We start from the raw sequence: 24935 nt of genomic DNA, 5'->3' as shown, positions 1-24935 counted from the left end.
ATTATTATTATTATTATTATTATTATTATTTTATTATTATTATTATTATTATTATTATTATTATTATTATTATTTATTATTATTATTATTATTATTATTATTATTATTATTATTATTATTATTATTATTATTATTATTATTTATTATTATTATTATTATTATTATTATTATATTATTATTATTATTATTATTATTATTATTATTATTATTATTATTATATTATTATTATTATTATTATTATTATTATTATTATTATTATTATTATTATTATTATTATTATTATTATTATTATTATTATTATTATTATTTTATTATTATTATTATTATTATTATTATTATTTTTTTTTTTTTTTTTTTTTTTTTTTTTTTTTTTTTTTTTTTTTTTTTTTTTTTTTTTTTTTTTTTTTTTTTTTTATTATTATTATTTTATTATTTTTTATTATTATTATTATTATTATTATTATTATTATTATTATTATTATTATTATTATTATTATTATTATTATTAATTATTATTATTATTATTATCACATCTTTTACAAATTTTAACACATTTCAATCTACTCCTAATTTATTTTTATATTTCTCTCAATTTATTTTTTTACTTTAATTTTTAAGCAATTATTTGTTTAATTTTAATTCTATAATTATCGTATTAATTAATTAGACGTACTATGTTTATTTTAACTAAGTTTGAAAATGAAATTTTTAAGTAATTATTTGTTTAATTTTCATATTTAGGTATGTTCATTCATTTATAAATTTATAAATCAAATAAATAAAGAAATAATTAAAATATGGAGATAAAATGGTGGGTCCACAAAAAGTTGTGAAAAACTTAAAACTAATGGGAAGAAGAGATTTTGTAATTGAGTGAGATAGTGGATGATGAGGTGGATGTTGGGGCCCAAAAAAATCTGGCGTAAAATCTCCAACTATTAAGGATGCCTTAAGTAGTTTCCTATTTTCAATCTACTCTCTTAGTTCTAAGTTCCTAAACAATCTACCAACTTCGACCAACTCTCCTGGAATCGACTCACTAAGGGTTTCAACAACCTCACCTTATCTATAGCTCGACTTCCAGGTTGTCATTCCTTGAGTACGACACTCGGGGTAGTTCTCACTCCCCGTTTTATCATATCATCCATCTTTTCATACACGACCCGTGCAAACACAATCTTTTTTATAACGTTATCTAAATGAGAACCGTAACGAAAAGCGTTCAGTCACCCCTGTATAAGAAGTTTGAATTTCAACGCCTGGGTAAAAGAAGATGACTGAAGACATGAAAATACCACATTGCCCCTGCTTAATCGGACGTCTCACCGGCTAAACGGCGGAAGACGGCCAGAAGGGTTTATTTGACTAAAAATAATTGATTTCGAGGACTAAATCGGTAAATAAAGGATTGAGGGACTACATTAACAGTTCGCCAACACACACACACACACACACACACACACACACACACACACACACACACACACATATATATATATATATATATATATATATATATATATATATATATATATATATATATATATATATATATATATATATTCTTGTTTTGTTTCCTATTTTGGGATGATTTAAGATTTTTCTTTTAAATGGATGATATATAGGGATGGAGTATTAAACTACATTTTGACCATGTTTTAAACAGTGGTTTAACAGAAAATGTATTGAAAGAGTGAAAGTGATAAAAAATCAATATTTAAAGGATCAAAGTTAGTCAATTTTAAAATTGAAAATAAAAAATGATTAAATAAAAAAATAATATTAACTCATATAGTCATACGGAAATAAGAAAATTCATATTTGATATTGATATGGATTATTTCCAATCATATCGAATTGTGTCTGTGCTCGGTATCAGGGCGTCCCACCATGGGACGTCATCCCCGAGCACTACCGACCACCAGGCTCGCGCGACCTGACATTGATCGTAGGATCGAGTAGGGATTTGCTCGCTAGTAGTGTTTATGATTTATTATTCCACCGCTGACCATATTAGGTCGGGACTGCCTACCCGACATAGACAACTTGGAGTTTTAAGCTACTCTTTTTGTATCCACTATATATTGGACCTCCACTCATCTTGAACCCTAATTATTATTATTATTATTATTATTATTATTATTATTATTATTATTATTATTATTATTATTATTATTATTATTATTATTATTATTATTATTATTATTATAATATTTAGGGATTATAGGAAGGATTGGGGTAACAGAATGTAAAGGAAACCATTTTCTTTATCAAGTTTTCTTAATACTTTTAATCCTTAAATTTGTGTTTTCACATAGCTAGTTCTCATATGGTATCAGAGCATATTGTATCGCAGTGAATAAATTGATTCAATTTTATCTCTCAAGGGGTATCAGAGCATATTAAAAGGGAACCAATTACAACAAAACGAAAAAAACTAGGCCAATACAAACTACTAACAGAGTAGGTCTCCTATGGTATCAGAGCATAAAATCACAAGATTAGGTCAATACAAACTACCACAAGACTAGGTCTTATATGGTATCAGAGCATATGAGACCTATTCAACTATTCTCCTATTCTTCACAATCCTATTCCATTGCTTCTTCAACTCTTCTATTCTACACCATTCCAGTCCACTGCTTCTTCAATGTGAACCCTCAAAAAACAAAGTTCCGCGAAGGACCTCTTGGTCTCTATGGTGGTTATAGGAATGATCAATGTTATTGCACTTCTCTTCCTTTACTGGAAGCCCAAAAAGTTTCATCTCAGTGTTAGTGGCATGATGATCTTTATGTGGATTGCACTGTGGGGTGCGGGAGCTTGGTTCGACGCACTGGAATACGACAAGGATATAACCATAATTAATCACATCCTAGTCAGTTTTGGTGTATCAGTGTACTGGATGTCCCGGTCGTTCTATGTTGGTAGCAGTAATCCATTGCTTTTCACCGAAATTGTTGTGTGGGTTGGAACTTTCTTTATGAGTTGTCTTGAGTTTTTACTTCTAAGGCAAAATATATCTAGTTAACAATTTCTTGAATGGGATAGGTGGGTTGTAGTCATGTACTCTTTGCTGAGTTTCTTGGAAAAAGCTGTAGCAAGATCTTACGAACTCCAAACTTGTATCTTTCTTTGGAGGTTCTGTCTGAGATCAACTAACATTGCCCTGCCGTCGGTAACTCCGAGTAGTGGCTCTCAGCTTTAGCCCATATAGTCTTTCTACTTGGGTTGTCTGCACCATTGGAAGTGTTTTAGATTTGGTGATGAAGTTATATCTTTTGTCAAAGTCTAAGTTCATCCCATTCGATAAATGGTTTGGTATTTCTTTTGTAGCTGTGTTTTGTCTTCAGAATTTTGTTTTATCTCAATTGATGGATTCCCACATTGAAGGAAAGAAACCCCACTATGTCTGCCAGATGTAAAAAATTCTGTGACATGGTGAAAGAAACTATGGAGGAAGTACAAAACCCTGTGCCAGATGGCTAATTGAGAAGAAAGTTTTTTGATAAACTTTGGCGAATTTGTAAAGAATTGTGATAAACTTAGCTTCTGTTTTAATTTGTTTTTATTTTGTTTTCTGAGAAACAATTATTCTCTGTATGCTGTGGAACATGTGTGTCTAGGGTGCCTTTATTTGTTTTTCCTTTATTAAGCCTTTTTGGTTAGGTTGAAAGAGTGATGAAGTTACCATATGCTCTGATACCATATATGACCTAGTCTTGTAGTAGTTTGTATTTGCCTAATCTTGTGATTTTATGCTCTGATACCATAGGAGACCTACTCTGTTAGTAGTTTGTATTGACCTAGTCTTTTGGTTTTGTTGTAATTGGTTTCCATCTTAATATGCTCTGATACGATATGAGAGATAAAACTGAATCAATTTATTCCCTGCGATACAATATGCTCTGATATCATATGAGACCCAGTATGTTACTGCTTTTCTTCTTGATATGCTCTAATACCATATGAGAGCTAGAATTAAATCAATTTATTCACTGTGATACCATATGCTCTGATACCATATGAGACGTAGTCTGTTAGTAGTTTGTATATGTCTACTGTGGTCAATACAAGGATACCAAGCACAGTGGTGTTTATATACCCGCTATGGGACACCATTGCAAAGGCGGTATTAGATACTGCCTACCCCTACCCCTCTTTTGTGGTTGCTAACCACATGATCATTAACCTCTGTGGTGATGTATATTGGTTTCATAAGTTGTTTCAAGCTGCAACATTTGAGGTGGCGTTGTAGGTTTGCACTTAGGTTGTCTACACCATTGGAAGTGTTTTTGAATTGGTGATGAAGTTATATCTTTTGTCAAAGTCTCAGTTCATCCCATTCGATAAATGGTTTGAAATTTCTTTTGTAGCTGTGTTTTGTCTTTAGAATTTTTTTTAATCTCAACTGATGGATTCTCACATCAAAGGGAAGAAACCCCACTATGTCTGTTAGACGAAAAAAAAATTCCGTGACTTGGTGAAAAAAACTCTGGCAGAAGTACAAAACCCTACGCCAAATGTCCAATTGAAAAGAAATTTTTTTGATAAACTTTGGCGAATTTGTAACGAATTGTGATGAAAGCTGGAAAGGGTGAAGCGTGATGAAAGTTGAAAGATATGAAATATTCTTAGCTTCTGTTTTAGTTTGTTTTTGTTTTGGTTTCTGGGAAATAATTATGTTCTGTATGCTATGGACATTTATGTCTATGGGTGCATTTCTTTGTTTTTTCTTTATTATTTCTTTTTGGTTAGGTTGAAATAGAGATGAAGTTATCATATGCTCTGATACCATATAAGACCTAGTCTTTTAGTTGTTTGTATTGGCCTAATCTTGTGATATTATGCTATGATACAATAGGATACCTACTCTGTTAGTAGTTTGTATTTGCTTACTCTTTTCGTTTTATTGTAATTGGTTTCCCTCTAAATATGCTATGATACCATATGAGAGATAAAATTGAATCATTTTATTCATTGCGATACAATATGCTCTGATACCATATGAGACGTAGCTATGTGAAAACACAAATTTAAGAATCAAAAGTATTAAGAAAACTTGATAAAGAAAATGGTTTACTTTACATTCTGATGCCGCCAATCCTGGGAGGCCATTGTAGATACATATTTAGCATTTTGTGCGTGAGATGCGCAAAAATCATGCCTAATATTAAAACATTGATAAATACAAATAATTAAAAAAAATTATAATTTGAATTTTATATACACAAATAATATATGTATTTTGTACACACACATATATAATTTATCATTCATAGAAATTTAATTAAAATATAATTAAGTATTAAATTAATATATAATGATTTTAATAAAATGATAATTAAAAAATAGGAAAATGATATGATAGATATAGGTGTATGGTAATAATGATATGTTATCAATGTTAAAATTAAAAACTAACGATGTTATAACGGTGTAATGGTAGTTTTGTCTAATAACATTGGAATGTACAACATTTAAAGTAAAATGTACACATTTATTTGCATACAAAAAGAGGGACTTAAATCAAGGATATAACCTTAATTGAGGCTTATTATGTTTTTAGATATGTTACAGTACATATGTTATAAGGGATTAGGAAACAAATAAAGTTGGGATCGGCAATAGTGAATAAGGAAAGTAATTTCCTTTGTTTGTTGTGTCGGCAAAGGAGAAAAGGAAATTAACTTCCTTTGGTTTATGCATTCATTCAGTATATATATGCATTAGGGATGGATGTAATGACTTGGCCACCAGACACACGGCAGGGAGGCAGTTGGTGTGGGTGAAACAATTGTTCTTACTCCACATTTTTCTTCGGCATATGCAGGCAGTAGTGAAGATTATTTTGCCTAGTTTTTGTCGTGGGTTTGCCAGGTTCTTGGGTGTTTTTAATCAAATACTTTTGAGAGGTCAGCTTGTTTGTTCCAGGCATCTTCTTAGTATTCCTTTTTAGGCCTGTGGAACATAATAGAAGTCTTTTGGACTAGAGTTGTTGTATTTGATTATTTTTGTGGATGTTTGGCTCATGTGGTAGCCTGAAACTTTGTACCCAAGATTTGTTATAGTGGAATATTTGGTTGTGGTGATCCCGTGGTTTTTCCCCGTGATTTTGGGGTTTTCCACGTAAATCGTGTGTCTCTTGTATTAACATTTATTTTGGGCTTGTACGTTACCTCGTATTTGTGCACTGTGTCGGGTCTGTGATTTTCATTGTCACAAGTTGTGGGATTTTTTCCCAACACTACACTCCCTCAGCCAAATACAGTAACATTGGGTCTAAGAGAGTCAGGAATCCCGAGACACGCGGAAGGACCTGCGAAGCCTCCGACCTTCACCTGTGCATGTGCTGCGAGGAGGGAAGACTTTTGGACATTTTCTATTTAGCATTCTCATGCTCGGGAACCTTTGGCCTCACGCCATTAACCGGGCATAAACTCTTAAACCAACAACAGCCTAGAAAAAGATCAATAACCGATTCGACCTCATAGCTTGTACATATTAGCGGAGACCATCGTATTTACCATATCAGATATGTCAAAACACGCATATATACCTTCTTCTTTTTTAAATACTAGTGACTCTATTACAATACAATATATGTTCATAACTACTTTCTCAACCTATTAAAGTATAAAGAACCAATATCACCTCAACAACCTCCCTTATAAGAGAACAACTTGGTGTCATTGGACTACAAGGTCCTTGGGGCATATATACCCTTCTAATTTGTAACTTTTTAATTGATAGACTATATAAATTCTTGTCTTGGATCATTATACCCTCATTGTTTCTATATCAAAAGTTCTATTTTTTTTTCTTGATAAAGGTGAATGCAACAATTTCTTATATGTACAAAATATTGACTCTTTTGCCTACGGCTCCCCCTACACTTGGTGGAATGGGAGGCGTAAGTGTTAATAATGTTGTTATTTCATGTGTTAATTTCTCTGTTATTATTTATGTGGTGCTAGTTGTTTGGCTTAGACTAGCCTATTAGTTAGGAGAGGTTTACGTTTCCTAAACCTCTTTAGTATTGTAACATCTATCTGTTTCAACTGAATTTGAATTCCTCTTCTCATCAGGTATCAGTTCTGCCTTAGGTTAGATCCTCCTTCTTTTTCTCTCACCACCCCAAAATGTCTACAAACTCATCGGAAAGAACAATCACCACCTCCGGCCACCACCTCGAATTCTCTATCCTCGGCAAATCATTTTGTGTCTATTAAATTGACATCCCGTAACTTCCTGTTTTGGCGTACGCAACTGGTCCCATTTCTACGGGGCCAGGAATTGCAAGGCTTCGTCGATGGCGAAACTCCGTGTCCACCGGCCACCGTCGGCGGCTCTCCCTCCGGCGACTCAGCTTTCGGCGTAGCGGGCGTTGGCCCGGTCACGAACCCTTATTACAAAGCATGGGTGAAGCAGGATCAGTCCATCCTCTCGCTTCTCGTTTCATCCATGTCCGACGAGGTGCTCCATCTCGCCGTCGGCCGGAACATGGCGAAGGAAGTGTGGGATTCGATCACCGCTGCTCTGGGTCCCAGCACGTGCGCTAGATGCTAGAATCTGCTGGGGCAGTTTCAATCGTTGCGCCAAGGCAACTTGTCTTCGGCAGACTACATCGGTCAGGCGCAGCTCATCGTCGAAGTGCTCTCCCTTGCCGACCGGCCATTGCCGCCATGTTATCACTGTAACACCCCACTTTTATAACTCTAAACAGTCATTAACATCACTAAGCAGCGAAAATAACTAATAAATAAATAGTGGGAGTGTCACCGCCACAACCACCACTCCGTGGTGATTGCACAGGCTAAGGGGTAAAACTAGAAATAAAGTAAAAGTCTGGCATCCATCATAAAAACTGAAAACATAAGGGGGAAATAACGTCACCCCGATAGTCTACAACATCCTCAAAACCATAAAGTTAAAATGTCTAATCATCAAAACATAATCATAAAAAAAACTAGAGTTTAGATATCTCTATCTACGAGACTAATCTAACTCGACTTCTTCACACTGCTGGGTCCACCTGAAAGGGGTTTTGCAAGCAACACATAGACAAATAGGAAAACACCCGTTAGCACGAAGCTAAGTATAACCACACTCAACCCTGTAAAGTACTATAGATATACTTTGAAAACATTTGATTTCTTTATCAACAATAACTCATCTCAAATCATCTTTAAATCTATTACATACTTTCTAGATGCTTGCACCTTATAATATCAGCTGGCATGCTCATATATATATATATATATATATATATATATATATATATATATATATATATATATATATATAAGACTGATCACTTAGTTTCATCAAAATATAATTTCTCAAATAACTTATCAAGCAATTCATGCTTACAGATAGGATCATGCTAATAAATCATATAACAGGTATTCTCATGCTTTCATATTCTCATATCATAATTTGATAAACAAGACTTCTAATACAACAAAACGATTATAAGTCAACATTCACATCATGTATTTTCATGTGATACTTTACTCAAATGCAATCTTGTGCAACACTATAATCATACTCATGTTCAACCTCGTGCAATACTGTACTCATATTCTCGTGCAATCTCGTGCAATAATATGCTCATACTCATATGCAATCTCATGCAACAATATACTCATTCTCATATGCAATCTCGTGCAACAATATACTCATACTTATATGCAATCTCGTGCAACAATATACTCATACTTATATGCAATCTCGTGCAACAATATATATATATATATATATATGTATATATATATATATATATATATATATATATATATATACACTCATGTACACTCGTTGTAAAAATAGAGTACTTTCTGTGGAGGTCTATTGAGTCTCTCTTGACTCGCTTTTTTTCTCTTGAGTCTCTCTTGACTCGCTTTCTTTCTCTTGAGTCTCTCTTGACTCGCTTTCTTTCTCTTGAGTCTCTATTGACTCGATTTCTTTCTCTTTTCGCTCGTAGACGGCTCAGGGTTTCACCGTAGCGTGAATTGCCCCATCGGGAACGGCGTAAGTCCGACCCAATATCTCCTATCGTCTACGGAACCAATCTCGTGGTTCACGCGCTATGGAATCAGGTATCGAACTTTCAGTGTGCACACCCCCTACCAGGATTCCAAGCCTGGCGGGTAGTTTCGAACCTCGTAACGTGGGAATACGCCACGTTACATGTACTGGGACCGCAATGTCCATAACAATCATCCGAGAGGACATAGTCCAAACGGTTCCTCCAAAACCTCACCGATATAGATAATACATATATATATATCGCTCATGTATCACTCTTATGCATGCAACAACTTTATTACTTCTCAAATGCATCAAAGAATGATATACACATGCTCATGTTCTTTGAAAATAATACTCGGGCTCACGTTGGCCCCTTATGCATTTTTTGAAATATGACATACGTGAAATGCCAAAATGCTCTATAACATGCTTCTAAATCATGTATAAAATATCATGAAGTATACAACATATAATGTCATGCTCGATTTGCAAATATGCAACTTCTATACATTTCACTTCAACAAATAAACTTCTATTCTCTTGGATCAAATAATACAATTTAATCATGCTACAAAAGTGAATCACATTCTCAAATGATCATGCTTATATACTTTGTAAAATCATCAAACAGATCACAAAGATAACAATTCCTCATATACAGTGCATAGCAAAATATATACTCTGTGTAGTATTTCATCATAATTTCCTTCATAACATACTCATTTTAGATCCATATTCAACCAAATCAAAGCCAAAACGTGCGTCAAGACGGTCCCGAAGAGCTGACCACAAGGACCAGTAACACTCGGCCCGAAACGACACGTAGCTGAGCCACAAGGGCCCGGCCACTACACATATTCTTCTCAAAATCAAAGTCAAGGACCTGGGGCGGGACTTCTCATGGTCCGCCCCTTGTATCCCGTCACTTCACCGGGGCTAGGCGGCGGCCCTCTCCTAGGGCCATGCCCTAGTCCCATGCATGCACGGCTCTAGCCGGCGGCCGTGGCTAAAGCTGTGACTCTGATCTGGTGCACACTGTGTTGTGCACCAGAAGGTTTTTCATCTGCAAAATCAAATCCAAACAAGTCCAAAATAATCTCAACAACTCACAAACAAAAACTAAATCACTTCCAAGCATAAACACATCAAAAACTCATAGTTTCTACTCATTTCTACTCAATGTTAAGGCTTCACAGAGCCAAATTTTTAAGAAGAATCCATGGGGTTATACCTCTTGTAGTTCTCTGCTTCTTATTCTTCTTCCTTGTGTGGATCTCAGCCTCCACTCTACTCAGACACCATTCCATTCACCACCTAGACACCTCAAACAACAACACAAGCCAAGCCTAACAAAACTCAGAGATTGAAAGCTGGGATGGAAACCTTAAGGAAAAGAGGTGAAGGGATGAGATGTAAAGCTTACTGTGTTATTCTCCTTCTACTTGGCAGACAAGAATTTGGGAAGGCAAAGAAGAGATCAGGAGAAGACAATGTAGCTAAAGAGATATTTTATAGGGTCCAAAACCCTAGGATAATTGCCAATGATTGGTTGAGGGCAAAAGAGTAATTTCTTTGGCTAAGAGATGAATCAGGAAAGGCTTTGGATGTCTAGTGGTCCACCATACTCCATGAACCAAGGGCTAGAATTGTTATTTCAAAATACTTTGGGGTTGAAAATGAATTTTCTCAAAAAGCTATTTAGATGAACCCTTGTTTTAAATCTTTTTGAATTCTCTCGGTCTCACTCAGATGAATTTCTTGATTAAAATCTTGGTACGCGAAGTACCCGAAAATTTAGGAATTTTAGAAATAGAATCAATTTTAGTGTCGAATTAATTTAAAATGTGACGAAAATAATTTATTCAAACACCAATTAATCACAAAAATTTTTAATGGAGTGAAAATGACCATTTTGAAATTTCTTAATACCGGATTTTTAAAATGAAATTTTGGGTTGTTACAATCACAATCATCGGAGTACAATGGCGGTGACGTCCTTCGTGTCGGTAATGGCACATGTTTGATGATTTCACGTGTTGGGTCTGCATCTATTCCTTCCGTGTCAAAACCTTTAAAACTGTCAAATGTGTTGCATGTGCCTAATTTATCCGTCCCTTTATTATCGGTTCAAAGATTTACTAACGAAAATAACGTTGTCTTTGAATTTCATAAGAATTGTTTCGTTGTGAAGGATTCGATAACCCGGGCAATTCTGCTTAAAGGGCCTACTTCCGGAGGACTATACAGACTTCCGCTTTCGCAGTCACACTTTGCGTTTCTTAGTTCCCGAACCACTCCAGTGATGTGGCATCGTAGATTGGGCCATCCTCACAGTCAAGTTCTCAATAAAGTGTTACGAATCTGCCCGGTTGATCGCAATAAATCCGAGTCCACAGGGTCGTGTACCGCATGTCACCTGGGAAAGTTATCGCGGTTTCCTTTAGATAGGGTGCTTAGTTCTAGCCAAAATGTACTTGATTTGTTGTATACGGACATTTGGGGTCCGGCCCTTATCCTCTCGAGTAGTGGTTTTAGATATTTCTTACTATTCGTAGATGATTGTTCTCGATTTTGCTGGTTTTATCCCTTACGGGGTAAAATCAGATATTTATAAAGCTTTTGTGTCGTTTCGGGTTATTCGTATCTTCGCCCTTATAATATGCACAAGAGAGAGTACCGCTCAAGCCCATGTGTCTTCCTAGGTTACTCACCGTCCTATATGGGTTGCAGATGCTTAGACTTAACTAGTGGAAAAGTCTATATCTATCGTCATGTCCGATTTAACGAGTCTACTTTTCCTTTTTTAGACTCAATACTGCAGGACAAGGCGCACAGGCCTGCCCCGGCTATGCCTTGGGCGGTCGGGCCTATTGTGTCGAATTCTCTACCGGCGCTGCCCATAGCTGCTGCACCGCTGATAAGTGCATTTTTGTCTATATTTTTACCCCTTCTTGAACCCATTTTATTTGTGAATTGCTTAAAAACTTGTGTGAATTTTGACTAAGTTATGTTGGTTTTATTTCAAGGTGCAATCATTCACAACAAGTGAGGAATTCAATGATTTGTGGGAAGATACGAGCAATTTTTGGATCAAGAGATCAATCAAAGAGTTTGGAATACATTTAGGAATTTTCAGCAGCCTCGTACCCCCTTGCGTACGCCCATCCCTCATCCCATCCGAGATCTGAAAAAGGAAGCAGGTGGCGTACGCCCGTACGCATGCCAATACGTCCATTCCAGTGAACACTATAATAAATGGTACTGCCTGGCGTACGCCCATCCCTGAGGGCGTCCCTCTGTGCCCTGTTCACTATTTAGGCGCGGATTCACTCATTTCTCTACGGTTTTAACTCTTGTTAGAACCCTAGACGCTCTCATTTACTTCCCTTCATATTTTTAGGTTAGATCAGGCTTAGATTTATGTTTCTTAACACTTTTGACGCTTGTAATCTTGGATTTGAAGCTTGGATTCCAACATTTCAAGATTCCACCATCCATTTTCAATAGAGAAGCTTTCCTTCCTTTTATCTCTTTATTTTGCAAGATTTATGTTTCATGCTTGTGTTCTTGTGTTCTTTATGCTATTTAATCATGAGTAGTTAGTTTATGGACTTGAGTTAGGGTTGTATTTCATATCTTGATGCTTAGTTTGTGATTATTGTAAAAAAGGGGAAGAACACTACCTAGGGTTAATGTGTTTGTGAAGGTGTTGTGTTTATATCTGGTTAATGTTTGATATACACATTCATTAGCTTGTTTTTGGAGGATTCCTCGCCTCAACGAGAGTTGGGTGATGAATCCAAGCCACCCCTTGCATAGACCCGATTTCTTCCTACAAAAATAGGGGAAATTGGGGGCTTTAGATGCTTTGTGTGCTTGATGGACTTGGAATTGATTCACCACAAAAGTGGGGCAATTCCTTGTTCTAATCCTTGTTTATTAATCACAAGAATGGTTCGTAGACTAGGATACTTACGTGCATTCCCGCTTGATTCCTTGGTTACTTGTTCTCCCTAATCCATTAGGTTGTTAAAGCATCTAGATGATAATGCTCCCTAGCTTGAGTCCTATTTCTTTATTTCGTATTTATCTCTTGTTCATATGTGTTTTTGGTATTTTGTTTAGTTACCGTTGTCTCATCCTCGTTATGGTTTGCTTAGCTTTTTGTTGATTGCCTAGTGCTAGTGCCTAGTTTCTTGTGATTGCGTATTGTGTGCCATATCCCCCAATCCCCTGAGGACGACATTTCACACCCGAGCTCATCACTTATTTTTGACACATCAAAAATTGGTGTCGTTGCCCGGGATTGGCAATTTGGTGGTTCTATGTGATTGCTTGTTTTACTAGCATTGGAGTTTAGGAAATCTTAGGAGACTAAGCTTTTTTCTTTCTTTTTGTTTGCTTTTATTGTTCAAAGAGCTAATTGTCTTACCTTGATTGAGATTTGGTTGAAGGATTATTTCTATGTGCATTCACTCTTAATTGAAAAGGAAGAGTTTTCACCACACCACTCAATCAAGATCTTTGAATTATAGAGGGGTATGATTTCCAAGAGCAAAGAATGTCATTACCCGATTTCATCAAAATGGGTATAAAGACCTTTCAAGGTCCTCTTCAATCATTCCTTTCTTATTCTAAGTGGTGTTCTTATTGTGGTGAAGCTCATGCATTGGAAAGTTGTTACATGTTAAACTCTACAAGTCCAACACCACCTCAATATTGTCAACCTTTCCCTCAAGGGTACTGTGGTATCAATATGAGTCAAGAAGTCCCTCAAGAAAAAACTTTTCAAGCTATGGAGCCACAATCTCCATGGTGTGCTATATGTGGTGGTTCTCATGCTTTGGAAAGTTGCCATATTTTGACTCCCACTTACCAAGTGCCTCATCAAGAAGATCAACAACAAGCCTTGGAACATAATGTCAATGTCAATGAAGAAGCTTTTCAAGGAGGTACACTACCAATGTTCATGCCACAACCTCTTTGGTGTGCCATATGTGGAGGACCACATGAAGCCGAAGGATGCTACATCTTTGATCCTAATTTCCAATATCAGCTACGTGTCTTATCGGACCAGGTGTCACGGGCCCTTGTGGCTCGGTACCTCGGGGCCGTCTTGACGCACGTTCTGATTTTGATTTCGTTGAATTTTGATTAGAATTGAGCATGTTATGGTGGATTTTGTGATGAAATTGCCTCACAGTAGTATGATTTGTGTTCACTGCCTTTGAGAATTGTTGTGTGATATCTTCCTGACGCTATTTATGTATTGAGTAGAGAAGCATGATCACTTTGTGAGTAAGAGATATTGGAAAATCATGAGTAGAATGTGTTGTATGTTCAATGAAATTTGAAGTCTATTTTGTTGGTAGAAATATATAGAGTTTGATATGTTGCAAAACAAGCATGTTGTTGTGTTCTTGAAAGTTCACTGTGATATCTAATTTGAAGCATGTTGTACATTAAATTGCATTCCAAGTAGACCATGTTTTAAAAGTGCATAAGTGGCCAACGTGAGCCCAAGTATTATATTCCAAAAATCTCATTCCACGTAGAGCATCTTTAGCTTATTTTTTAGGATGAATTGAGAAGTATGTGCATGTCTTTTGCATAAGTTAAGTGTTGCATATATGAGATGCATGAGCGATATATATATATATATATATATATATATATATATATATATATATATATATATATATATATATATATATATATATATATATATATATATATGGTGAGGAAATCCTTGTTTTGGAGGACCCGTTTGGACTATGTCCTCTCGGATGATTTTTATGGAGATTGCGGTCCCAGCACATGTAACACGGTGTATTCCCACGTTACGAGGTTGGAAACTGTCCGCCAGGCTTGGAATCCTGGTCAGGGGGTGTGCACGCTAAAAGTTCGATACCTGATTCCACAGAGTTTGAGCATAGAACCAATAGAGTGGTTCGGTGGACGAGATGAATATTAGGCCGGCTAGACGCCGTGTCCGGATAGGTTCGTTCACGATATGGTGAAGTTCCTACCTCGTCCATTTTCTAAGAAAGCGAGTCATTGCGACTCTAAGAAAGAATGAAAGAAAGTGAGTCATTGCGACTCTAAGAAAGAAAGAAAGCAAGCGAGCCCTTGCGGCTCTAAGAAACCTCCACAGAAAAGTATTCTATTTTACAAACGAGTGTTTGGGTACACTTATAGTTTGCACGAGATTGCATTTGGGTATAGTATTATACTAGATTGCATATGAGAATGATTATCCGAGATTGTATGTTGAGCATGATTCCTTTAGTTGCATTTTTGATGTCTTATGTATCTAGTTTGCATGATGAAGACTTGAAAGCATGATGGGAATTTAGTATTGGTTGTTAGTATGAAATTGATCGATAGCATGAGTTCGTTATGATGAGATTGGTTATGAGGAATGTGTTGGAATATTCATGTTGATGAGTTATTTATATTTGAAGCATGCATGTTGATATTATAGGTTGCAAGCATATAGAAAGTCTGTGATGTATCTACAGTTGTTACGTGATGAAATGGTTTGAGTTAGTATGTGAACAAATGTTTTTCCAAATTATATTCTATAGTACTTTACAGGGTTGAGTGTGGTTATACTTAGCTTCGTGCTAACGGGTGTTTTCCTATTTGTCTATGTGTTGTTTGTAAAACCCCTTTCAGGTGGGCCCAGCGTTTGAGAGATGATCGAGTTAGACTAGTCTAGTAGATCTAGTAGTCTGAACTCTCTTTATTATTATGTTGTTCTTTCGACGGATTTGTAGACTTTGATGTTTATGTTTGATGTTAGACTTCGGGATGTTTCCCCTTATGACTTTTAATGAAGTAATTCGAATGTTAGTTTAATTTATAGTTTTAGTTCTATCTTTAGCCTGTGCAATCACCATGGAATGGTGGTTGTGGCGGTGACATACCCACTAGTTTATTTAACGAGTTGTTTATCCGCTGATTAGTTTATATTAATTGTGGTTTTAGAATTGTAATTAAGATTAAGAAAAATGAGGTGTTACAGTAGGGGTTTATCAAATCCGTTGGCGGTTTGTCCAGGCTTGCTGCTGGCCCATAGTAACTAATCCCGTTAGGGTTATGGTTACTATTCTCTTGGTGGTGCTGCTTGGGTGGAATGATGCTATTGGCTGGCCTGGAGTGGCCTGTGTGTTTTTTTTGTTGGCCTGCGTGCCATATATTAGTTTTTTGGGGCCTGCGTGCCTCCTATTTGTTTGCCTAGTGCTGATAGTTGGGCAGCAGTTGTTGTGTATTTCTGTCCTTGTGTGAGATAAACAGCCATTAAGCTGCCGGATGTCTTACAAAATGGGCTAACATTCTTGGAGGGTTTGGCTAGCTGATAGCTTTGGCGAGACGTGAGCGTGGAGCGTTGCGGCCGTGTTGGCATTGTTGCATCGCTGCATTGTGGTGCAGAGTCGCGACATTACAACTTTGTGGTGGTGCGGCATGGTGCCGCAACAGTACATTCTTGGCCGGGAAACATCTGCTATGCTGCCAAATCTTGCGGAATTGGTGCACAGCAGGAAGAGTGTGATAGCCAGCTGATAACCTCTATCGCTTTTGGCGGGCCTGTATGCTTTATTTTGGCATGTGTGTCCTTTGACTTTTTATTTGGCAGCTTATGTGCCTTCTTTGTTCTATTTGGCAGCTATTGGCCTTTTGGGGTTCCACATTGGTCCTAGATACAACCGTTATGCTGTCGGATTTTACGGTGATTGGTGCACTGCAAGATGAGTGTGTTTAGCCAACCGAAAGGCCTACATCTGACTGCTTCTGGTAGATCTGAAACCTATATGAGGGCTCTACATCGTCATCTCGGCATTTCCATTATTATTATTTTTTTTATTCTTCGACCTAGCCTATTATTTGGGCGTGGGTCAATTCTTTTATTTATTTATTTATTTGAAAAAATATTTAATACAAACAAATGTGCGTGTTAATACTTGAACCTTTGATCTCTTTAAGTGAGCTTCATTGTTAACCACTAGGTCAATGTATTATTGATTTGTGGGAGAAGATATTGGCTCTGTTTGGTAATATAGTTAATTTATCAGTTAATTGTTTTTATTTATTTGACCACTATTAACTGCTTAACTTGGTTAAACAGTCAATATAAGTGTTTAATTAATTAGTTTTTTGTTTAGTTTATTGCTCCAAAACGCTAAAATTCAAAAGTTGCTCAAAACAGTTTTTCGATCAGCTTTTTGAGAAAGTCATTTTGTATGTAATCAGCTATCAGCTAATAGCTAATTTACCAAACATTTTTCTACAATCAGCTAATCATATCAACTAGTCAAACTCACTAACTCAATCAGCTAACAACTATTTACCAAACAACCCCATAATTGATTTGAAAATTTCATGTGTTTATTAACTCAAGAAATTGTCTATTTTCATAAAGAATGGAAATTAAAGAAGGGAAACTAAAAAATATGTTTACTTGTATATTTCTCCAATTTGAAAAATAAAGAATAGAGAATGAAAAACTGGAAAAAGAAAAATAGTTGGTTTTATGTGGGATGAGTCAACATCAACCCTAAGATAATTTATTAATATAATTAAATTGTGGAAAATAAATAGACATGGGAACTTTTCTACATAGAAATTTTAAATGGCGAATTTACATATGAATTTGGGTTATTTTAGTGTCTACAATAAATAGAGAGCTCTTGGAGTATTGTATTGAGCTCGAGGATGAAGAAAATAGTCCCGGCCGTCATCTTTGATCATGGAGCCGTTTTATAGTAGAAACAAATATGTGACTTTTCATGGTATAAATGAGTATATGACTCCTAATGGTAATTGTGCAATAATGGTGAGATTGATGATCTTTATTTTATAAGAAGATGATGACTAAGGGCAGTCTCAATGGTGGGTTTTAGGTGTGATTTTTGAGAAGTTTTTGTAGGTGTGATTAGGAAATATAAAATAAGAAAAATAGAAAATAAATAATAATAATAATAATAATAATAATAATAATAATAAAAACCAAAACAAAATATGAAAAAAAAAATAAAACAAAACAAAACAAAACAAAAAACTGAAAAGCTGTGACTTTTCATAAACATAAGAGAAGCATTGACGCACCAGCGGGCACGTACAGTGCGCCCTTGTGTGCGATACGCTCACTGCTTCGCGTCTAATTTTTTGTTTACTGTATTATGGGACCCAAAAAAATCTCAATATTTGCAGGGAGAGTTCGTCCATTCTCTTTCTTCCTCCTAAAAGCCTGATCCAAAATCTCCATTTGGGATGCTCTAATGGCCTAATTGGTGGGAGGATGATGGATGACCCTTAATTTAAGGTAATGACCATTTAATGTTATTCAATTTGTAATGATTGTCCTCTAAGGACCAACTTTCCCAACACCATGGTCCCCACACCCCGGCACGACAGAGCATTTGGAAGGATGTAAATTACGGCAACTCAATGACTCAGCAGTCAGGGCCAAATGTCGGTGCGCAAAAAGGATCTGTCCACTTTAGATATAATCCCCATACATATTGCCGCCATCAAGATTCAAACTTTTATCTTTCTCTCAAATACTGTTTACTGAACCTTGTCGTCAATGACTATCTTGATTGAGTTAATCTTATAGGTTGAACCACTAGCATAGTAACATGTACATGTCTTTTAGGTCATTGGGCGTATACCATCTAAAGTAAACTCAACATAGTTTCAAAAGTGTTGGTATCCAAAACGCATTATTTGAATATAATTATACCTCTTACTTAAAAAAAGAAGAAGAGATAAATGACAATATTTTTAAATTGAGAAATTTTATTTTTAGTGTGACATGGAATAAGCTATTTTGTTTTGACTGCACTGTATAGTAGAAGAGGCCCTGGCATTTTGAAATAGAAGGCACATGTCAGATCTGAAATGGAAATGAGCTGTAAAGCTCTTTGGAAGAAAGAATTGGAATATATGCTCCTGCTAAATGATAATTTGCTAGAGACACAACAAGTACCTCCAATTCTATCTTGTGACTTTCAAACATCATCCTATACCAGGGGACAACCAAAGCTCCAACTTTCGAAGCTTTTCGAGAAGTGAAATCCATTTTGTCTCTACCAACTTTCTTGGCCATGGCTGCCATCACTGATCCTGCAAATATCCGGATTTTCAAAACCCTTCACCATGTGTACCTGTCTGTTTGCCCACTCGCGGTCCCGTCTGTTTTTATCCTAAAATCTTATCCGAGGTGATAAATTGTGAGACGTGTCTCAACTCTCAACAGATTACATATTCTTCACCAAAGTTCAAAGGTGGTAGTAACAGAGCCTTACACCTCGTACGTGCTATTAACAAAGCAGAACTATCGGTTCTGTTTAGATTGATCAACCAGTTATACTATGTTTCGAGGCTAGACGCTCTAGATTCTTGTTTTTGAATGAAGTGACAAGATTTTAAATGCAATGTGGAGATGGGATGATGAAGTTTGCCTTGTGGAATAAGGATATATCCAACCGTGAGATCATGTAGTCATAAGTAGATTCCATGCACAAGTGGCTAGAAAGATTTGATAAGCAAGACAAAGTTGCTGACACTCTTCTGAACCCCAAAGAATAAAATTACATTCTGGAAGAAAAGTTGGAAGGAAAAACAAAAAAAGTACAAAAACTGGTCCAGAAGACTCAGCTCTACAACAAAACATACTTCTCCATGCACAACCTTTGCATCAGTAGAGACAATCAAAATTCAAAATCTGAGCCCAAAGGAAGGCAGTAATATTACAAATTCTGTAGGGGTTAAAAAAAATAATTAAGGGACTAAAACCACTATTTCGTATTTCCTTATCCGGTTGGCCCTTTACCAGCCCCTGTCCAACAATTCTCCTCACCACCTACCAGCCTTAATTGCACAGTTTCATGACATACCACTTGTTAAATCAAGTGTTTACCACTATGCCGAAAGTTATATCTAATAGCGAAAACACAATTTTATTTTCTTATACCGCCACATTTTCAAGAGGCAGGGGCGCCCAACAATCTCCTAGCCACCTGTTGCTGGACTTGGCCCTTCACCGGCCTTCGCCCAACAATTGTCATTACCAGCTATGAATGTATTTAAAGCATAAATAAATAAATAAATGAAGTTGCAATTTATATATACAATCCATATAATTTGGTTGAGACTCAATACAATACTATATTGTCTTAACCAAGATTGCAATGGAAGTGTTGGTGAGTGGTTTTGACAGCTAGAACCCGAAATCAAGAACCTTTAAAAACATAATTTCAGATCAACAGTACCTGAAACCAGGAAACTTAACAAACTGGCCCAAGCTCAATATGAAGTGTGAACTGAGTAGAAAAAAGTAGCTGACATTATTCCAGATTCATTTGAAACAGGCAGGAAAAAAACGTAAGATCCTAAACTTAACAAACCTTTTGTCCAAACTTCTGAGACACCAGTATGCATACTGTTTGATGAGCATATATATAATATAAACATAAATGCCCAATCCAACTATCAACTTAGGCTTTTAGTTGAGATAGAGCACATGCTTCAATTTGGTATCAGAGCAACCCCCAAAGGTCGCTTCAATTCTGCTAGGTTCAATATTCTTTACCTAAACTTTTCAGAGGAACTTATGCCACATCTTGGCGTGTAGCATTAATCCGAAAGATTAAGTCAGAAATAACTAACCATATACCACACTTGGAATATCAGAAAAGCACATATACAACTGCAAGCAATCTTCACTTGAATGTTTCTTTAATTTATGCATTTCGTCGCTTAGAAGGGGTATTAGGTCAATGTTATTGCGAGTATTTGTCCACGAGTATCGGAATCAAATGTGGTTTAACATAAATATACAGCATTTCTTTTATTCAAAAACTTTGAACAGCAAGAAACACGACAAAGGCAAGGATCAACAATTAATGAAAGGTACACGTATTAGTGTGCCTCAAAGCTCTATTGATCTCAACAAATAGAATGGAATGGAATTCTGAAAAATAATGGAGTTCGAAGAGCTCCGGGCTAATTAATCTAATTTGTTCGGATTTGACAGCAAGAAAAGCTTTGCATTACAAGCTTAACTTGGTTGTCATCAAGCCAGTAGAGATTCCAAGCACTCGATTTCAATGCTTTACCTCTATATTTTATCGTTGCCCCGAATCAAAGACTGATTGGTTCTGCTACCAATGAACTTGCCATTTTCGTATCTCAAACTAGAACTCCTGCTCGAGGACTTGAACTTGCGCTTATTAAGCCTGTCATCATCTCCCGATGCCTCATCAACTCCGGCCATTAAATCCATCAAATTGCTTCGATACCCCAAGTCGGAGTTAACTCTTTGCGAGTTCCTCAAGGGTGCCATCGACTCCACGGGCCTTCCCACCCCCATGGTCTCAACCATCATGCAAGGATTGGTAAAACCATTCCAAGAATGGAGAGGAACCAATTTACTCAACTCGGTTAGGCACTCTCCAACCTCCGTCATACTCGGCCTCCTCTCCCGACAAGACCTCACACATTTGGCCGCCACAACGGCCAATTGCTTCCTCACCCGAGGATCCTTGGGGGGCGGGATCCTCGGGTCGAAAATCGCCAACAATTTCCCTCTCCTAATCAAGGGAATTGCCCAATCCACCACAGAAGGTGGGGAGTAAGCCACATCAATGGCCTTCCTTCCACTTATAATCTCCAATAACAGTATCCCAAAGCTGAAAACATCAGTCTTGGTGCTCAGATTGTCTGGGGTCACATAACATGGATCCAGATAACCCATGGTGCCGGCGGGTGGGGTGGATCTTAACCTATAATCATCGCCATGGCACCTCAGAGCCAACCCGAAATCGCCCAATCTGGCATTGAAACTACGGTCTATCAACACATTAGCGGACTTTATATCGCGGTGAATCACAGGGGGGGTTAAAGAATGAAGGGTCTCAACTGCTTTCGCAGTTTGCAATGCCAATCTGAGCCTTCTTCCCCAAGTGGGTGGGCGAGGATTAGAGTGAAGAACATCGTAGAGAGTCCCATTAGCCATAAACTCCACAACCAAAAGGCGGTCGCGGGAATCATTGTTGGTGAACCCGACAAGATTCACGAGCCTGGGGCTCTGTAATCTGGACAAAATCTCGATTTCGTTTTCGACCTCGTTAGAGTTGTCGGTCGCATAGGAGGAGGGCACGAGCTTCGGAGTAGAGAGTCTTGAAGACTTCTTAATGGCCACCAAACGGCCGGTTCGCAGGACACCTTTGTAGACAAGGCCATGGCTGCCTCTCCCGAGGAGCTTCTGGTCGGAGAAGCCGTCGGTGGCGGCTTCGAGATCACTGTAGTTGAATTCTTGGATTTTGATAGGCTTCTCTCTTTCTTGATCATTCTTGCTTTGGTTGCCTTTCCTGGGACTGCTTGAATTCGAGACTGAAATGGCTGATTCGGCTTTACATGATAGATAACCCATAAATTCAAGAATTCAAGAATTGAATCTCTGTGTTCTGTGGATTATAATCAATAGTAATAGTAGTTTGAGAGAATTTGGGGAGTGCGGTTTGGTGCAGAAGAGCTGGAAATAAAGGTGTATGTATGGTTATGGAGAAATGATGAAGAGGATTATGCATTTATGGGATTGTCTGACCTGAGAGAAAAGGAATCCCATGATGTCATTTTCGCTGCCATTTTTGCATTCAAACCATACCTTAAAGACTTAAATCCTTATACCGCTGTCCACGGGTTTGATTTTTTTTTTTTTAAATAATTTCTTTAAAATTGTGAAATTTTTTATTTAATTGATGAAAGTAAAAATTTATCCTTACTTCATGTTTGATTTGAGTAAATTGTTGATTACATGATTAGAATTAGAACTAGAATTTCATGCCTTCTCTAATATTTTCAATTTTGCTATTTTTGGAAGAAAAATATTCTTGAGACAAAATTACTTTTCGATTTTTTAAAATAAAATTAATATGTTTTCAAAAAAAAAAACAAAAAAATTAGTATTTTATTTGTCCACTATAATAAATATGATATTTTAGTCTTTATACTACTTATTTCTTTTTTAATTTTCATGGATACCAAACATTAACATTGGAATTGAAATTTTCAGTAATTTTATTCCACAAACTAAATACTGAAATTTAAATTCTCACTTTATTCGCACAATATTCCTTCCCCATCGAATTGCAATTCATTTCCCTCTTAAGCCAAACGCTTCATTAGAGTTTAAATATTTTTTGTTTGACTATAAATTTTTTTTTTAAGGCAGGTATACTATAGCTCTAGACACCAAAATCAATAATGTTTGTTGCACGTAAAATTATGACAAAGCACTTCTTTATGCATTTTTTTGGAGTGTACATTTTTATAATGAAGAAAAACAATTTTGATATTTTTTTTCAAAAAATAAAATCCTTTAAATTTTTCACTAAAAAAAAAAACAAATATTTCCTTTTCCATGTTTCATTTTTCTTATATTCAACCAAATGGACGGTTTATGCTAAATGATAAAATGACATTAGTATCTTTGAGATAGCAAATGTTATATGACCTTTTCTCTAATCAAATCTTTGTCATAATTAATTTGTGATGTGGTTGGAGCAAATTATATCGTAGATTATGTTCTACATTGTAACGTGTTAATATAAATTTTATCAATTTAAAATATTATTAAAAATAAAATGTCATTTTTTTTTTTTGACAAAAAGTCACATTTTAATTGTCAAAAAGAGAATAAACAAAGAAAGATGAGATAAGTTTGATTAATAACCAACAATCTGGCATATGAAATAGGATAAAAGGAGTAACCACGTACATAAGTGCATGATATAATTAGCATGACGTGTAAAAATAGTAATATTTTGTGTAGATAAAAAAACATTGAATTAGGAGAAATCTTATTTCTTATATAGAAGAAATGAACCATAGAATACAAAAGAAAAGAGTTAATTACATATTTGGTCCCTTGATTATGAAGATTTCACCAATTTAGTCCTCAATTTTTAAAATTTTTTATTTAATCCTCGATTATGTTTTTTTTTTTTTTACTTGAAATGGTCCCAACTATTAGACGTCCGTTAACTTGGGCCAAATTGATAATTTCGCTATAGTCAAAGGACCATTTCGGTAATTAACTTTCAGAGAAAATGGTGCATGTGATGACCGAAATGGTCCTTTGACTATAGCGAAATTACCAATTTGTTCCCGAGTTAACAATGTCTAACGATTAGGACCGTTTTGGGTAAAAAAAAAAAAATCATAATCGAGGATTAAATTGAGAAATTTTAGTTGTCGATGACCAAATTGGTGAAATCTTTATAGTCGATGGACCAACTCGGTAATTAACTCCAAAAGAAAATTATTGGTTTAGACATAACTCTTCTTTTTTTAGTACTATGTACTGACTTTGTTACAATTTACAAATGTAATGTTCATAACTACTGAAGCACAAATAGTCAATACCGCTCCCACTAGAGATCGAATCCATGACCTCTCATTTGAAGAGCCACTTCGTATTATTAAACCACAGAATCATTGGCATAACTCTATTTATAAAGAAAGAGAAGAAACAACAGCATCGTTCACACCTGCAGTACCAATAATGAATTTTAATTGTGCAGTATGTACCAATAATAAATTTTAATTTTGCAGTATGTACCAATAATAAATTTTAATTGTGCAGTATGTACCAAAATAAAATTTTATAATAATAACAATAGGAGATGTTAGGACTTAATTGAAATGTGGCCCCAATGGATCATAACAATTTTGCTTTCTTTGAAAGCTATTGTACGGAGTAGCTAACTTATACGTTATCTTTAATTAACTTTTCAGCTTCATGGTAAAATTTATGAGTAGAAAGTTAAAATGTTTTTTCCCACCAGGAACAAAGAAAAATATAAATTAAAACAGCTTTAATTTATGCTAATAAT

General features: G+C 35.9%; 1 protein-coding gene across 1 annotated transcript; it reads right to left on the bottom strand.

Annotated features, from left to right (window-relative positions):
• Nucleotides 1-20858: 20858 nt before the first annotated feature.
• On the bottom strand, nucleotides 20859-22669 carry LOC109148019 (serine/threonine-protein kinase-like protein At3g51990). Its single transcript, XM_019295738.1, has one exon. It carries the CDS (start codon nucleotides 22469-22471, stop codon nucleotides 21158-21160), a length of 1314 nt encoding a protein of 437 aa, XP_019151283.1. The 5' UTR covers nucleotides 22472-22669; the 3' UTR covers nucleotides 20859-21157.
• Nucleotides 22670-24935: the final 2266 nt, after the last annotated feature.

This window comes from Ipomoea nil, unplaced genomic scaffold, assembly GCF_001879475.1.
Source record: "Ipomoea nil cultivar Tokyo-kokei standard unplaced genomic scaffold, Asagao_1.1 scaffold0268, whole genome shotgun sequence".
Lineage (NCBI taxonomy): Eukaryota > Viridiplantae > Streptophyta > Magnoliopsida > Solanales > Convolvulaceae > Ipomoea > Ipomoea nil.
This window is presented reverse-complemented; position numbering and strand designations above follow the sequence as displayed.